The sequence below is a fragment of the Piliocolobus tephrosceles genome, chromosome 14 (genome assembly GCF_002776525.5).
Source record: "Piliocolobus tephrosceles isolate RC106 chromosome 14, ASM277652v3, whole genome shotgun sequence".
In the NCBI taxonomy this organism is placed as follows: Eukaryota; Metazoa; Chordata; class Mammalia; order Primates; family Cercopithecidae; genus Piliocolobus; species Piliocolobus tephrosceles.
In genome coordinates, this window is record NC_045447.1 from 22,320,981 (window position 1) to 22,338,340 (window position 17,360).

Here is a 17,360-nt window from a genome sequence, read left to right on the forward strand (position 1 = left end):
AGTTCTCTGGGGTCATTCAGAGGTCTGTCTTCTGTTTCCTGGGACTGGCCTGCAGGAAAGGGATAGAGGCACCTAAAGAAGTTAGAGCAAGGGAAAGAGTACTAACCTGGAGTAAGAAGACATGGGTTTGAATCTAACCTATTAGGTTGTGATTCAGCAAGTCATTCTCTTTCTCCAGACCTCAGTTTCCCCATCTGTAAAAGGAAAAGTTAGAACCAAAAAAAAAAAAAAATCTTAGGGCCCTTCCATTTTACCAAACATCTATTTTTCCAAGGTTTGTTTGTTCTTTTTTGTTTTTCAGCCTAATCTTGCCCCCTTGTTCTTCAAACACTACACGCTATTCTCAGTTCTCACATCCTAGTTCAATATTGCCACTGCTTATGCCAGGGGACATTTAGCAGCCACATATACAGTTTATAGAGCATCAGAGAGTATCTTAAATTATTGGTAGGTTTTTCCCATTAAGTGCTTACAACAGCCCTTAGATCTGAGTCTCACTTTACAGACAAGGAAACTGAGGTTCTGAGAGGAACAGTAGCATGCTTGAGGTCATACAGCCAAGTAAGCAGTAGGGCTAGAATTTGAACCCCAGCCTGCCTGATTCAGGAACCTGTAGTTAGCACCATGTTCTCAGAGCTGGGATTCAGGAAACCAGAGGCATCACAGCAAAGCCACCCACCATGAGTCTTTATTCTGACTACAGCATCCTGCCTCCTTGCCCTGCAGCCCCCAGCAGCCTCCACTTCCTCGATTTGGCAGTCTCTCTGCTCCTCTCCACAGGGAGAACAACTTCATCAAGGACTTTCCCCAGCTGGCCGACGGGCTGTTGGTGATCCCGCTGCCGGTGGAGGAGCAGTGCCGGGGGGTCCTCTCCGAGCCCCTCCCGGACCTCCAACTGCTCACTGGTAAGACACATGTGCCAGACCCTTCCCAGGTTTCCTGACCACACACCTAGTCTCCACACCTAGTGCATATCAGTCTTCAGCAGATCCAAAATGGGCTCCATCAAGCCTCCTCCTTCCTGAGGAATGGGATGGGAAGGAACTTGCCCCTCTTGGGCTCCTGCTATTGGCTGTGCAGAACCAGGGACTTCCCTGAGACCCCAGACTTGGGACTGCAGTCATCTTTGAGAGGAGGTTCCTCTCTGAGAACAGGAACAATTTTTCTCAGTGAGAGTTTTGCCTCTGTGAATGAGTCTCAAAACACTTTTCATTCTCATTGACAACTTTCTGGTATTTTTCCACTTTTAGTATTTTGTTTTTCTTGGTTCATTTTAAGTCATTCTAAAGTAAAAGAAGTGGACTCTCCAACCAGGAGCCCCTCCTGCTTGAAAGTACTTGAGTTACACAGCTCCTTTTTGTATGTGGGCACTGTGCCATCTGTGGGGTGGGTATTATTTTTGCCATTTGATAGATTAGGAATCTATACTTAAAGAGGTAGAAGGGACCAGTCCAAAGTCACACAGCATATCTGCCAGGACTAAACCCTGGGTGCTATAGCACCAAGTCTTTTGCCCTTTTCACTCCACTTTGCAGCTCCCCCACCCCTGCAACTACTTTCTCTCCCTACTGGGAAGTTGCCTTTTGCACGTTTTCCTGAGACTCCATATTTTCTGTCCAACCCCAGGATGCTCTTTCCTCTTTTTGTGCTCCCAGTTCTTCTCCTACCCTTTTCTTAAGAAATTTCCTAAGATGTAAATGTCCTGACTCTGCCTTTGTGATACTGTGGTTGCATGCCTTATCCACAGCCCAGGGAGAATAGTCACGGGGAAATCATCATGGGGAAGGATATTAGAGCTCTCTCACTGAGAGGGGAATTGTCCCCCAGAGAAGACCCCACAATGTCACAGACCTAGGTTTAAATCTCTGCCTGCCCTCCCCATCACTTGCAAGCCTGGGAAACCTCAAAAGAGTCATCTAACTGCTGTGAGCCTTTCCTGTGAAAGAGCATAGATGGAGGAGAGAACCCACATCGCTTAAGAGGTCCTGGGATCCAGGCACTTTTTATATGTTAAATCATGTAACCCTGCAAGGCCATTATTGTCCCCTTTAAATTGACTAGCTAGGTCATGAACTCCTCCAAGGCCACGTGGCTCGTCTATAGTCATGTCAGGATTTAAACATAGTTGGTCTCAACTCCAAAGCGGATGGCATATCCACTATCTTACATAACCCCTGACCTGTGCTATTTCAAAGAGGGACCCAGACGTAGATCAAATGAAATCATGGATGTAAAAGACACCTTCTAAAATGTTACAAACAATTTCACTGCCTTCTTTAATTTTCATTTTTTATAAGATCATAAAATTTTAGAGCTAACGTGGACTGCAAAGGGCATCTAGTCTAATCTTCCTTCCTGATGAGGAGTCAAGTCTATAATATCCTTCCTGAGTGGTTATCCCTCTTTGGATACCCCCAGTGATGGGGAGTTTACTACCTCCTAAAGCAGACATGTCCATGGTCTGTGAGGAGGTGCTGTGCTTTAATGGAAAGGCCCCTGAACCTGTCATTGATCCTGGTATGTCCCTGGACAGTTTCCCTCTCTGAGCCTCAGTTTATTCCTCTAAAATATAGGGTATGGGCCGGGCGCAGTGGCTTATCCCTGTCATCCCCTCACTTTGGGAGTCCAAGACGGGTGGATCACCTGAGGTCAGGAGTCTGAGACCAGCCTGGCCAACATGATGAAACCCCATCTCTACTAAAAATACAAAGAATTAGCCGGGCATGGTGGCGGTTGCCTCTAATCCCAACTACTCAGGAGGCTGAGGCAGGAGGATCACTTGAACCCAGGAGGCAGAGGTTGCAGTGAGCCGAGATCTTGCCACTGCACTCTAGCCTGGCAACAAGAGCTAAACTCTGTCTCAAAGAAAACAAAACAACACACAATGCCAAAAAAATAGGGTATGATAATTATTTTTTAAGGATTCTAATGAGAAATAAAGATCATGTATATAAAATGCTTGGCACACTACGGGTATTCATTAGTGGTTCAAATTGTTATGATTCTTTGTTTTGACTCAAGGATTTTGGAGATTTCCTAATAAAGGGAACTGTTGCATTTCAAGAGATTTATTATTATTATTACTACCAGGAAAAATTCCTTCCTCCATCACATAGCTTCATTCCAACCGTAATCCCCAGGTGGGGAGCTGGGATGGGGAGGGCCAGATGGGAGTCAGCGACAGAGTAACCCGGGGATGAGTTTATGGTTAGGAAGAGAGTGAGAGTTAGGCAGTCAGTGGATAGGCATTTATTGAGAGGATACTATAGGCCAGGCTCCCTTCTAGACTCTGTAGAAGGGGAGGAATATAGAACATGACCTTGACCTCAAAAAGCTGACATCCATTCCAGTGGCGAAGCTTTTATTTCAGGCTTGTATCCAGGAACGAGCAGGGATGGAAGGAAGTGAGGGATGGAGTGAGAAGATGGTTTTATAAATTACTTGATAATCAGAAGAAGTTTTTTGTTATGTTTTGTTTTTACATTTGCTTTACATTTTGTTTTACATTGCCACCAAGTGAAAGAGCTGCCTCTCAGCAGCCTGCATCACTCTGCCTCCCTCTGTTGGAGACAGGCCTTGGCTGCCAATAATGCCCCCACCAAGTCTGCTTTGAACATGAATGAGCAGTAATGGAAGGAGCAGAGACTGCCTTGTCCCTGGTGTCTGAATCTTCTTGTGCAGACGTTTTCTCTGCCCTTAGTCAAAAACACAGCCCTCCCCTTCCTCCCTCCACATAATCTCCTTTTCTCCCCAGCCTCTGCAAAGGAAGGACGGGAGAGGCAGAGCAGATAAACAAAGAGGACGTATTTATAACAAACAACCTCGCTCCAGTGGACATATCTTTGGGGATCATGAATATTTTACTTTAAAATGAAAGCCTCTGAAAAACTATTTTATTCCTGAAAAGGCTAAGGAGGATAAGGAGGAAAAAAAATAAAAAAAAGGTGACAGTAATGGACAACTTTAATACTGCAGTAATGTCCAGGAAGAAATCATTTGTTCCAATGAGATTCTCATTTTAATCTTGGGATCAAATATCTCTTTAAGTGCCTACTCAACAGGGGACAAGAGAAAAGGATAGAAAATGTGCCTGCCATTTGCAGAGGCACAGGAAAGCATGGATACATAAAAACAGTAATAATAACTGCTGATGTGACTAGCATCTTTTTAATGTATTTTTGTTCAGCTTATAAAAAAGAGTTTGCAAAGCTTACGGTAGAAAATTTAGAAAATAGAGGTGAATATAAACCAGAAAACAAGAATTTTTCATATACCACCACCCAAAGTTAATCATTTGCTAACACTTCATTGTGTCTTTTCCTTTTTTTATTTCTTGTTTATACCTGTGTTTCCTGAAATGTATTCTATAAAACATGAATTCCAAGAGACCTTTCATACGAAAGGGGTTTTATCGTCAAAGAAGTTTGCACACTACCTTCATGCATATTAATCTAATCAAGATGCTGAGAAATTATACAGTTAAACTTTGTTTTGCCTGTGTTTCTCAGTCTTACTTGAAATAGAGTTTATTTCTGTATACCTCTATTTTACATAATACTTATGAACATCCATATTGCCATGCTAAGAAATGATAGTCTACATAGGGGTCAGCAAACATAAAGGGAAAGTTAGTAGATGCGTTAGGCTTTGCAGGTGGTTTGTATTGCAACTGCTCAACTCTGCTGTCATAGTGTGAAAGCAGCTATAGACAATACATAACAAATAGCTGTAGTTTACTTACACATGGTCTACATGCACAACATTTCTAGGTTACCAAAAGGCTCCCACTTCTAGTACCTTACTTGAGCCTCACAACATGCTTATGAAATAAGAGCATTAGAGATAGCTACAGTGTCAGATGTGAAAACTGAAGCACTGAGATATCTAGTGCCTGGTGGCAAGTTGCAAATGGGGTGAGGTGAGACATAGATCTGACCTGAGGTTGCTCTTGCTTGTAGGGTAAAGGCGACTTGCAAGCTATAGAACAGAGAGAAAAATGAGGGGTGGGGCTGAGATTAGAGACCAGGAAGAGGCCTGGAGGGTAGGGTTCATAAAATTGTCAATCCCAATGAAAGCTTGCACTTCAAAGAGGTGTCTGTTATCCAGAGCCAAGAGCTGCAGGGTGAGCCTTGTGGTGTGAAGCGTCTTAATTCTGGGCTCACGTGACCATCTTATTTCCTCTCCCAGGAGATATCAGGTATGACGAGGCCATGGGTTACCCCATGGTGCAGCAGTGGCGAGTCCGGAGCAACCTCTACCGTGTGAAACTCAGCACCATCACCCTCTCAGCAGGTGAGGACCACTGCCTGGGCAGCCAGCGGACTTGGAATAATTTAGCACTTGTTCCCAAGGACCTAGCATGTGCCAGGGTATATGAGAGCACTGGGGATGCTGAGGAAATGGGATGCATCCTCTCTTCCATCAAGGAGTCCCAGGGAGGGTGGGTGGACTGGAGGCTGACAGACAATAGAGTCAATGCAATAGTAGGGAAGCGGTGGCACAGAAGACGGAGCTAATCATTCTGGGGGAGCTAGAGAGGCTCCCTTGAGGAAAAAGTATCTGAGTAGGGTGTGGAAGTATGAATAGGAGAGTGGGGATAAACAGTCATCTAAGTCATATTTATGTTTTTGAAGTATTTCAGGCTTATGAATTATAAATTCTCCTCAGACACCAATTTCTCCTTCTCTCCTGGCTAATTTATTTTCCTGTCCATCTCCGATACAAAAATCATGTATAACCCCCACACCCCTATCCCTTTACATGTACCACCCACATTGTATCCACATGAACTTTAAGCTCCAAGAGATGGCGACAATTTATAGTGCCCAAAATGGTGCATGTTCTCTCATGCCACTGTGACCCTGCCCCTACTGTTCCCTCTGTCTGGACCTCTTTGTCTTGGGAACATATGCCATATTACTCTGTGATGCCTCTCCCATTCTCCATTCCCCTCAAAACAACTCACGGAATTCTCGGTGCTTGAATATCTATATCAAGACACTAACAAGTGCTTGATTTATATTAGAATCTTGTCTATGACCTGAGAACTGTGGGCGGGGCGTGGGTCTTATTTATTCCAGTATCTCCAAAACTAACAAAGATCAGCAGATTGTTGGTGCTCATGTATGATGGAGGAATTTTTAAAAATAAATGAAAACTGCAAAATAAGGAATGAATGAAAGAATCTGGAATGAGGCCTGGCCTAGGATTTTCTACCCTGACTCTTACTAATAACACTGTCACGGATTTATTGTCGGAGTGTCCTCTAATTATCTATGAGTTCTTTTCTTCTCTTTTCTTGTTCAATATCACTTTGTTCATCAGCAAAATGGAGCTCTTATAGCCTGGGAATTGGAGGATTTCACCCTCTGGGAAGTAGAAATAATAATTATTGCTGACATCTGTTAAGCATTTTATAATGTTTCATTTCTTATGTCAGAACAGTACTGTGAGGAAGGCATTATTTATCCCATTTTTCTTCAGATAAGTATACTGAGGGTTAGGGAGGTTAAATAACTTGCCCAAGGTCACACAGCTAGTAAGTGGCAGAGCAGGGAATGAATGAATCAAGGATTTGATTGCAGTTTTGTCTGCCTGGGTAAGAGCCTCAGGGCATCTCTGTGTATTGTTTTTTATTACTGAACAGGAACTATCATATTATTAACACTACTGTATTAATTACCCAGTTGCATTACTTAACAGGTTGATGGAGAGGGGTTGTTCTCATCAAACACCCGTTCTTTGAGACTTAATTCTGTTTTCTGCCCCCTACACCCCATACTGCACTTGTGAATAAGACTGTGATGTTCCTATTAGAAGTACAAAGGTGCATCTGCTTTAATTAATCAATATGATGCTCCTGGAAAACCCTTTTGTCAATCAAATGTTGGCAAATTAGAGCTCACTTTTAATGTTGGAGAGAAGCTTGTTCTTTTACATTTTACTTTGATGTGGCACGGTATTGGTTGTTCTTGGAATAATTGTGGTTGGTGTGTTTGCTGTGTCCCAGGCACTGGGCCGTGCACCCAGTTGGGGTGGGTGTGCGGGGAGGATGCATGTGCAGATACAGAGACAGATAAGGTAGAGCTTCTGACTTTAAGGTGGTGCATGCTGAAATTGCAGAGAGTAGGCAATCCTGTCCCTGATGATGTGAAAGGCTTCTTGGAGGAGAAGTGGCTTCCAGGGGCCTTGAAGCACAGGTTTGACTTAAGGAAGACATAGGGAGGCCATTTCAGGCGTGTGTGTGTATGTGTGTGTGTGTGTTGAGGGTAGTGAGAATGCAAGGAAAGATAGAATGATAGAAATTCCAGGTCACATTCAGGATAAATAATAAAACTAATTTGGCTGGAGCTAAAACTTAGTGTGGGTGGCTCATGAGAGATGAGCTTGGAACCTTGAATATCTAGAGAAGGTCACTAGGCTTTGTCCAGTAGCAGGGAGGAGCTCAGAAAGGCCCCCGGAAGAATAGCTTGGTCATGTGCCTGCTTGAGGAAGGAGAGAAAGAGGGGTAAGGCACCAAATCCAGGCTGGGAAGAACCCCTGCCACTGCATAATTTGCTAGCCGCCAGCCTCCCACATCTGACCACCTCCACATGCTCCTCTCTTGTCCAGGCTTCACTAACGTTCTCAAGATCCTGACCAAGGAGAGCAGTCGGGAGGAGCTGCTGTCCTTCATCCAGCACTATGGCTCCCACTACATCGCAGAGGCCCTTTATGGCTCAGAGCTCACCTGCATCATCCACTTTCCCAGCAAGAAGGTCCAGCAGCAGCTGTGGCTCCAGTATCAGAAAGGTAAGCCCGGAGTGCCTACTGGAGGAGGTGGCCAGGCAGGGTATAGAGGGAAGGTGTCTGGGGAGACAACTGAGCTGCCTTGGATCTAAATCTTGGCTCTGCCACATCTAAGCTGTGTGACCTTGGGCAAGTCCCTGCCTCTCTCTGCGCTTCAGTTTCACCATGGGCAGAGTGAGGGATCATACAATGATTTTTGCAGGATTCTCTCAAGTTAGGCATTTTCTGAGGCCTCAAGTTAGTGTTCTAGACTCCAGAGCCCTTGCCTTCTCCTGCAGGTACTTTGCTTCCCACATCCTCTCTTTGAAACAACTGCCAGGGATCAGGTTGGGGTCAGCAATTGGTGTCTTCTTGATGCTTTCTTCTCTCCAGGCTTCTTGGGAGAACCCAAAAAGAGCTTGGGCTCTTCTCTCCCAAGAGCTTCTTTCCTCTGGAAAAAACAATCGCCTCGTGACCAAGCGGACGGTTTCCATTATGTCCTGTGGAGAGGCTTTTATCCTCAGGAAGGGTCAGCAGATTTCATTTCCCTTTGATTCTCAGCTATTATCAGAATTGGAATTCCTCAGACCAGGTGCAGGAGACCAGTCTCTGCCCACTCACCTTGGGAAGGTTTTTCCTTTTCTACCTCAGTTTTCCCTTCCTGTGAAATGGGTATGTAAGTAGCTATTCTTGTCTGCTTCTCACATTAAAGATAAGTAGTATATGTAATAGCATTTTGAGAAAGCTAAAAATATCGCACATGTATATACATGTGTTTTAATAGGTCAGTGCATTCACACTCCCACTTTACACATGAGAAAATGAGTCTCAGATATGCCACATCAAGTGCCATAGACACACAGCTAATAAGTAGCAGGGTCAGGATTGGAACGCAAGGCTGGCTGACTGCAAAAGCCCATGTTCTTTCCCTCTTTCAACTATACTGAAGTGCTTCTTGATATAGTTAATACTATTATTATCAACTATTTGTAAAAGAAAGTCTCTCAATTGATGGAAAGGGCGAAGAGCAATGTTAAAAACATGCTTGCATCTTTTCATACAGCTCAGCCACCCTATCTCCCAGAACGAAAGCAATTATAACAAAAAACCACTAAGTGTGGGAGCCAGGAGAGATCTGAAAGATCTCATTGAGCATAGCACTCCAGTTTTGCAGTTGAGGAAACTAAGTCTATAGGGGAGAAGGAAGCTTTCACACAGCTCTGCTTGGCAGGGCCAAGACCAGGTGGGATTGCTCTACACACCCTGTCTAGTGCTTTGTATGTAGTTGCACATTCCCGAATGGATAAAACCCTAGTCCACCTGCCTTCCCAATCTCTAGATCCCTTCCTTTTGTCCCTGGAGGCTTTGCATCCCCAGTCGTGTTCTCACCCCTTTCTGCTTCCTGTGTGCAACTGTATGGGGCAAGGGATGGTTTATGGGCACAGTGGGCATAATTGAGTTGTCTGGGAATAGCTCCGTTTTATGACTGTAACAATGACAGTCTTTAAGGAAGTGCATTAAATCAATAGAAGTCTCATTGTGCTACCCTACAAATAATGTGACACATCATTAAGCAGGGCAATAAGCTTCAGGACTTTGAAGTAATACAATTAGGTTATGTTTATAAAAACCTTCGCTCACTGTGGCCACATAACTAATTTGCTTCATATCACGTTTGGGGCCTGGGACACTACTCTGATTCTAAATCCCACCCCTTTTCCATCCTTAGCTGTCTTCAGACTTTAGAATTTCTCATTCCAGAAAATCCCATTCCTTGTCTGGTGGATCATGGAATTTGTTACAAATGAGATGGGAGAGGGGGAAGAAAGAGTGCTGAAACAACAGCTAGGAGGACCCCCTCAAGACCTGGCTTTGCCACAAACTTGCAGGGTAAACTTGGTGTTTTCCTTCCTGGGCTTCTAGTCTACAAAGGCACTTTTCTTGCTTCCATCATCCATACTTGCTCCCAAGAAGAGAATAGGGGATACACTGAGGTCAACTTAACCATTCTGTGTGTTTCTTCCCCTCCATCTTCACCTGCTGTGACCACCTAGATGGTAGATCAAATACTCTGGTTTTATTTTTTTATATTTGGGAGTGATGCTAGGGAATGGGGGGATGAGAAGCTGGGGATTTGCCTCTGTAGAGGTGAAAGAAGTCTTTGGACTTAAAGATAGCTAGTATCCCTTTTCTCCCCAGCCATGAGTTATGTGTCACTGACATCTGCTAAACATTGGACAGGCCAGGATGAATCTGGGCTTGGGGGCTGATACCTCGGGGGACAGAGCTTGTGAGATGAGGAGGGACAGTGCGGTGCTGAAGTGGGATGGAGGATATTTCATGTATCTACTCCTCTTTATACACACCTGGCAGGTAACCTCAGGTAAAGGAATTACTAAGTCTCAGTTTCCTTGTGTGTTAAATGAGGGGTAGTAATTCTCTTGCATGGCTTTTGGGAGAATACAATGAGATGATATAGGTAAAATGTCTGGTACATGGTAGGTACATAGAAAACAGTAGCTTGAAATAAAGTAAAAATTGTGGGCATCAGCTGAGGATTCTAGTCCCCGCTCCATACCTTGCTCATATGTGAGCTCAACCCTCAGTTTTCTCTGTGAGCTACACATGTCACTAGAAAAATCCCTGTAAGTGTCCTTTTAACTCTTAGTGGAAGGAGAAGTGGAGGGGCCAAACTTGGTAGAGTAGGTTGGAGAAAATAGACCAAATAGGGCATGGATAACAACCATGAGCATTTATACAGCCCTCTACAGTTTGCAGATGGCCTTTCTATGATCTTCTCATCTACCTACAAAGCAAAGGAGTCAAGGGTGCTCACTTCTCCCTTTACAGAAGGGAAACCTTAACTTGCAGAGGCAAAGGGCCACCGTTCTTACTGAAGGAGATGGTGTTTGAATCCAAACTTGAGCCCATTGCTTCCTTCGCTCTAACTCTGTTGTCCCTGGACATCAGAAACTAATGCCCTAGCCTTCCCAGGTTTCATAATGATGGGACCCTGGCCACTTTTTTGATCTGGGGAAGCCACTGGAAATTACTGGAAAGCCAAGGGAGATGGGGGTGAATGTGCCTGATTAAAATATTTCCCGTGAGAAGTTTACTCTCATTCCCCTAAGTGTTTCTAAAGGTACATTCTGTGGGAAAATAAAATCATAGTTATCATTCATTAATTCTTTGAACATTTCCCAACTGCTTTTTCTCTGTATTTTCTTGTGTCAGATGTTGTGGCACCAAATAAAGAAGATATGGGCTCTGTTCCCACGTTGTTCATTACCAGCATGCCTTAGTCTCCCAATATTTCATCATTTTTGTTACAGACTTTTAAAAAATCCACTAGTAGACAGCAGGGAAGAGGGAGGGGGCTGACATTTCCAGGCTGGGTGGGATACCCAGTCACTACCATATTATGGTCTCTAGCTTTCATGTGCCAGTTCTGATCAACTAGGGAATGGCTTGTCTAGAACACGGTGTGCAAGTTATTGGGATAATTGAGAAAGGGAACTACGATCAGTTGGTAATGTCTACTCTGGACTCAGAAAGGAAGTGTGGTGGTCTGGATCCTCTGTATTTTCTTCCCTGTAATAGGGCAAAAATAAAAGCTAGAATAACAGGCCTAGTTTTTGATGTTGATTCCAGAGGGGGGCACTGGGCATGCCAATAACCACTGGTAAGAACTCCAGGTAGGAAGGCAGAATTTTATATCACCAGGTGGGAATTCTGAGCTTTCCAGTAGTTTGTAGGTGACTAGAGCATCAAACAGGTCAATAAGGTAGAATCTAGTCTAATGCAGGAAGAGCTGGGCCTTCGGACACAACTAAGAGTAGCCAAAATCATCCCTGAAAGCTCCAGGTTCCGGGCATGATTAGTATGGAAGCTGTTTAGCCTGTTAGGGTTTCTTTAGCCATTACCTCTGCTTCCATGCCATTCCCCAATCACTGTGTGAACTTCTGAGTCTCTTGCTCTAGCATAATACTTTCACTATGTGTTGCTGTGCTCTTGATATCCCTGTATTTTGAAAAAAAACTACCTTCATCTCACTGGGGCTCCATTTTACCTTTTGACTTGATATTCACACATTCTCCCTAGCTGTGATCATGAAACATGAGTTTTATATCATGATGAGGGTTCACTGTATAAAGTCACCCTTCCTGTGGCTACCTTGGATAAAGACTTTCTCATTTGGAGATAAAGCACAGGTTTTACAATCAGATGGACCCCAATTCAAATCCCAGCTCTATCTCTTACCAGATGTATGATCTTGAGCAAAGTGGTTCATTCTTCAAGATCAGTTTTCCCATATGCAAAATGCAAAGTCATTGTGTAGATTGAGTAAGAAAATAGAGGAATGGATGGACCCATCCAGCTCTGAGTTGAGGACCTAATTATCTTGATCCAACCCGTGCCCTTCACCCAAGGCTGCCACATCCACTTTGATTACTGTGTTCCCAGGTGTGTATGTTTGTGTGTATGTATGTGCGTGCAGGCACACATGTGTGTGAGCAGGGGTGGGGGTTGCTAATTTGCTCTCATCCCTTGTCATCATTGTGACCCAGGATCAAGGGCAGAGGTAGATTGTCCTAGGATTGGGAGGGGCCACAGTGAGTTTAGCTACAGGCTTGGAGCCAGTGAAAGAAAGGAGTTGTGGAAGTGGACTGGGGAGATATCAAAAGGATTCTGTAACTTTTATCATCCCCTGTAATTCTCTACTTAGGGACGATAGTGATAGATGCAGGAATTAGCAATATTATAAGTTTCCTAAATTTTTAATTGCTTCTTTTTTATAGAAAAACTGACTATGGAAGGTGACATATATGTGTTTGTGAAATAATTGTTCATTCTGTGTGTGCGTGTGTGTGAGAGAGAGAGAGAGAGAGACAGAGAGCTAGAGCAAGAGAGAGAGGAAAAGAAAGGCAGAGAGAGAGAGAGAAAAGGAGGAAGGGGAAAAGGAGAGAGAAAAAGAGAGATAGACAAAGGCACACCAAAATCCACAAAGAGAAATGGAGAGATAAAGAGAGGCTAGAAGTGAAAGAATGCTATGCAATTAAAAGTGTACTGTCTAGGTGACCCCTGTGGAAGGACGTTCTCTGTGTGAAGCTTGCACTGCTCCTGAGTTTAGATTGGGAGAGTCCATGGTATAGAAACGTCCCCACAGATAAATACATGTCGCCACTTCTAAAAGGTGTCTTATCTCTATTATAATTTTCCTAGACTGTCCAAGGGATTGCATTTCTGCATTTCCATTTGAATTACAATGCGCTTTTGAATGTCAGCTGAAACATTCCTAGACTACTTTTTAAAGGAGTTTTTGGCTGTTTAAAAGGCATCTCAGGGGTTGTGGGTGGAGGAGGAGAAGGGAATGATTATTCAGCTGTCGCCTCTTCTTTTGAGGACAGGTGTGGCCAAGGAGCTGATGAGAGCTGGATAATTCTCCAGAGCCTTCAGTTTCCTGAGGGAACTTGCTTCTAAGATGGCAACAAGATATGAACGTAGTTGTTCTTAGGGTCTGAGACCTGCAGGGTCTTGGTTTACTTCCTCAGTCATTCAATATCCTGCAGACAGTTTTCAGGTTCCATCTTCTTGACCTTTCAGTAGCCTTTGACAAAGTTGTCTGCTTCCTGTGTGAGGCACTTTTTGTGTTCATTTCGGTGATACCAGATCTTCATGGTTTTCTACCTCCCATCTGAACTGTCGCATCTCTCTCTTCTGCAGGTTCATCCTCTTCCGCATCATTAGTAAGTGAGGTTTCACAGGAGCCTGTCTTATGGGCCACTCCTTCTAGACTGTTCCTATGGTCATGATCTCTGTTGTGATCCCCACACTGATGAGTCCTACTTTATACCTCCAACCTCAAGCTTTCCTCTGATATTTGCTATCATTCTAGTTCTCCTGCCTGCCCAACCTCCACTCCACACAACCTAATACTTTTCTAGTGTTCTAGTGAGAAGCACCACCATCTGTTTAGAAGCAGAACCAGAAACCTAGGAATCCTTCTCAACACCCTCTCTCAAGATCTGAGAGCACTGACTTCGATCTACTTGACCCCAGGGCAGTCACCTCTGAATCTTAACTCCTTAATTTTATCCTAGGTGAAAAATTCCAGCCTGGCTGCATTTGTCTATGGTGGTAGGAGTTGGCTAACTATCCCTTTCCTCTCCCTTTCTACCTTAGTTTCTGAGAAGGTCTTCTGCTGAATTTTCCCCTCCATTTCCAAACCATTCCAAGTTCTGTCAATTTTAATTCTCAAATAACTCTTAAATTTGCCTACTTTTTCTATCTCACTGTTGCCACCCTATTCCAAGTCACTATCACGGCTTGTCTGGACTCCAGCTTTGTTCTCCTGCCTGGTCTGCCTGCATCTACCCTGCCACCGTGAATCCTAACCACACGGCAGCACTGAGGATGTGTATTAGCCAGGATAACAGAACCGACAGGATGGATATGTAGCAAGAGACTTATAGGTAGATATATAGATATAGATACAGGCATAGATATGTAAATATAGGTGATATAGATACAGATTTATTATAATAAATTGGCTGGCATAATTATTGAGGCTGAGAACGTCCAACATCTGTAGTCAGCAAGCTGGAGACCTAGGAGAGCAGATGGTGTAATTCTAGTCCAAATCCAAGGCCCTGAGAACCAGGAGACCCAATGCTATAAGTTCCAGTCTGAAGGCTGGCAGGCTTGAGATCCAAGAAAAGAAGATGTTTCCATTGGAGTCGAGGCAGGAAAAGACCAATGTCCTAGCTCAAGACATTCAGGCAGGAGGGTCAACCTTTTGGTTCTACTGGGGCCTTCAACTGACTGGTTTAAGTCCACTCACATTAAGGAGGACAATCTGCTTAGTCAGTCTACTAATTCAAATATTAATCTCTCCAAATTCATCCTCAAATACATACCCAGAATACTATTTGACCGAATAGTTTGATAACCCAGTCAAGTTAACGCATGAAATTAACCATTACAGGATGTTTCTAAAATAGAGATCCCATCATGTTATTCCCTGGATTAAAACTTCTAGGTGCCTTGTCACTGCCATGAGGATAATTTGCAAATTCCTTCCCATGGCCGCAGGGCTCTAACAGATCTGATCTGTCCTCGGCCAACCTCTTCAGCCCCGTGTGTCTCTGTGCTTTCTGCCATTTTGTCATACTGACCTTCCTTCAAGTCCTAGAACAAGCTGCAATCCTTTTGTCACTTGGCCTTCTGCTGATTTTTTCCCCCCATTTTTGCTGAGATCACTTCATATCACCCAACTCAAATGTCACTTTCTCAGGAAACCTTTCAAGAAGCCTCAGGCTATGTCAGGATCCTTTGCTACATTTTTATTTTCTTAGAATGATGTTCTTTTGCTACACATAACCCGTTTGTAAGTTCACATTTATTAGTTTACATCTTTCTCTCTTGCTGCACTGTAAGCTCTGTGAAGGCAGGGACCATGCCTGCTTGGCTAATGCCTAGTCAGTGCCTGGCATATTGATAGCATTCAGTAATGTTTATTGAAATAAATGAGTGAGTGAGCCTTGGAGGGTCATAAATGCCTTAGTGGTATAGGCAAAGTGTTGTTCATCTACATTTGTGGTTTATTTGGGATGAAAGTCTCCATAGCTTTCTTGCAGTCTCAAAGGGTTCTCTGACTCCAGAAAGGATGAAGACTACTGAGGTATTAAAAGCACTTTGTTGAAAATTTGAGAGCACTGATTTTGAACTCAGATAAACCTGGCTTTTCTGATTCCTAGCTGCTTGACCCCAGGGCAGTCACCTCTAAATCTTAACTCGTTAATTTTATCCTAGGTGAAAAATCCCAGCCTGGATGCATTTGTCCATGGTAGGGTCCCAGCATGGTGGTAGGAGTTGGCTAACTATCCCTTTCCTCTCCCTTTGTGCCTTAGCTTCTGTGCAGTTATCTGTAGGATCAATGTAGCTCTAGGGAAGTATTTACTTGGAGAAGGTGGAGAGACTGGAGGAGATTAAATATGAGCTGGACACTCACTAGTCTACGGCAGGCCAGAAGACGGAGCCAACTTATTTCTCCTCAGAACCGTGCAAAAAGACGATACAGGATGTGGTTCATTAAACACAAATAGGCCCATGAGTCTGCCATTTCCACAAGATGAAATTACCAAAAAAAGCATTTGTTCCTCGGTTTAGATTGAGTCCATCTGGAACGGAACACCCTAGTCTTTTCCTTATTGGTGCATACCAAGATTAATAGTCCTCTGCATGTGCTCAGTGCAGTGCATCACACAAAGCACTTTCACATACATTATTTCATCCAGTTTACTCCTCACAAAAAGTCTGTAAGTCAGGTGTTGTTATCTGCATTTCATGCTTGAGGAAACTGAGGCTCAGAAGGGAAAGTAACTTGTCAGGATTCACACCAGGGAATTTGGCAAAGAAGGGATTTGAACCCAGGCTGCTTTAATCATGGAGTTGGTTTTGGTTCAACCATACCACAGCAGCCTCAGAGAACTCTTTAGATGTTGGCATCAAACCCAAAGGTAAACATTTGCTCTCCTGTTGTTTCTCTTATCCACAGTTAAAAGAAATGAGGAAAGCTAAGACTTGGAATTTAGACCTTCAGCTTGAGCAGGGGTGAAAATATTCTCTGTGCCACCAATATCCCCCTGCATAACTTGCTTCCAAATCTTAGCTTCAGGGCTGCATTATAAAGTCAAACCCTACAAAGTCAGAGTGGGAAGAGGCATTAGCAATCACATAGTCAGGCCTGTGTTTTTCTTCATGTGCCCATGGTAATCAACTGCCTGGAATACTGCATTGAGACTCTGGGCCAGGACTCTGCTCAGTGGAAAAGAATGCAGTGATTACTTAGCAATATCTGTCATGGATGTGACAATAAGAAATAGTGATTTGTGTAAGGTGTTTTCTATTCTTATCTTGGTTAGCCATTCCCATTCTACAGATGGGAAAGATGAGGTCAGCTTTATGCAATCAACTAGAAACTGCAGTGGTGAAGAGAGAAATTTAACAACCAGGTAGAAGCATTGTTTGGCCTTCCCTCTCCTGGCAACTTAGAACGAATTCAAAGATTACCTGTTGCCAAAGCCTCCCACATACTCATAGATGGCAGAGTCATTGGTTGGCAGACTGCTTATTATATTATTTGGGGTATATGTGTGTGCATCATTACCTAAAGCACTAGAGACCATCCCCACTGTCCATCTTCCTAGGGGAAGTGACAAGAGATTGATGCTGTTGTAAACTAGGTTACTCTGATTCAGACAGGGGCCAAACTAGACTCATTCCCGGTCACAGTCCCAGTCCCAGACAGAGATGTAGGACCTAAGGGAGCAGGATTGTTAGATAGGACCCTTTTCTCTCAGCAGTCTGGCACTAAAAATGTGGAATTTCCCTGGAGATGAATGTGGAGCTTTTGCTATCTCTCTGCCTTCAGCCCCTTAATGAGAACAAAATGGTCTGGAGGGAATACAGATATACATATTGAAGTTTTTGCCTTCCCTCAGTCATTATCAGCAGGTCTAACCTACCAGCCTGAGAGCAGCCTTGCTCACAGACAGTCCTTTGAGATACCACACCCCCGGGGGCCCTGTTCT

General features: G+C 43.8%; 1 protein-coding gene across 3 annotated transcripts in view; it reads left to right on the forward strand.

Annotated features, from left to right (window-relative positions):
• Nucleotides 1–17,360, forward strand: part of ASTN2 (astrotactin 2) — a 997,023-nt gene that overhangs the window by 697,285 nt on the left and 282,378 nt on the right. For all 3 annotated transcript variants that reach the window (XM_023223654.2, XM_023223656.2, XM_023223655.3), the window contains 3 exons: nt 781–905; nt 5,188–5,292; nt 7,612–7,791. In XM_023223654.2, the coding sequence (XP_023079422.1) occupies nt 781–905; nt 5,188–5,292; nt 7,612–7,791 (410 nt within the window). The remainder of the gene's footprint in view (nt 1–780; nt 906–5,187; nt 5,293–7,611; nt 7,792–17,360) is intronic.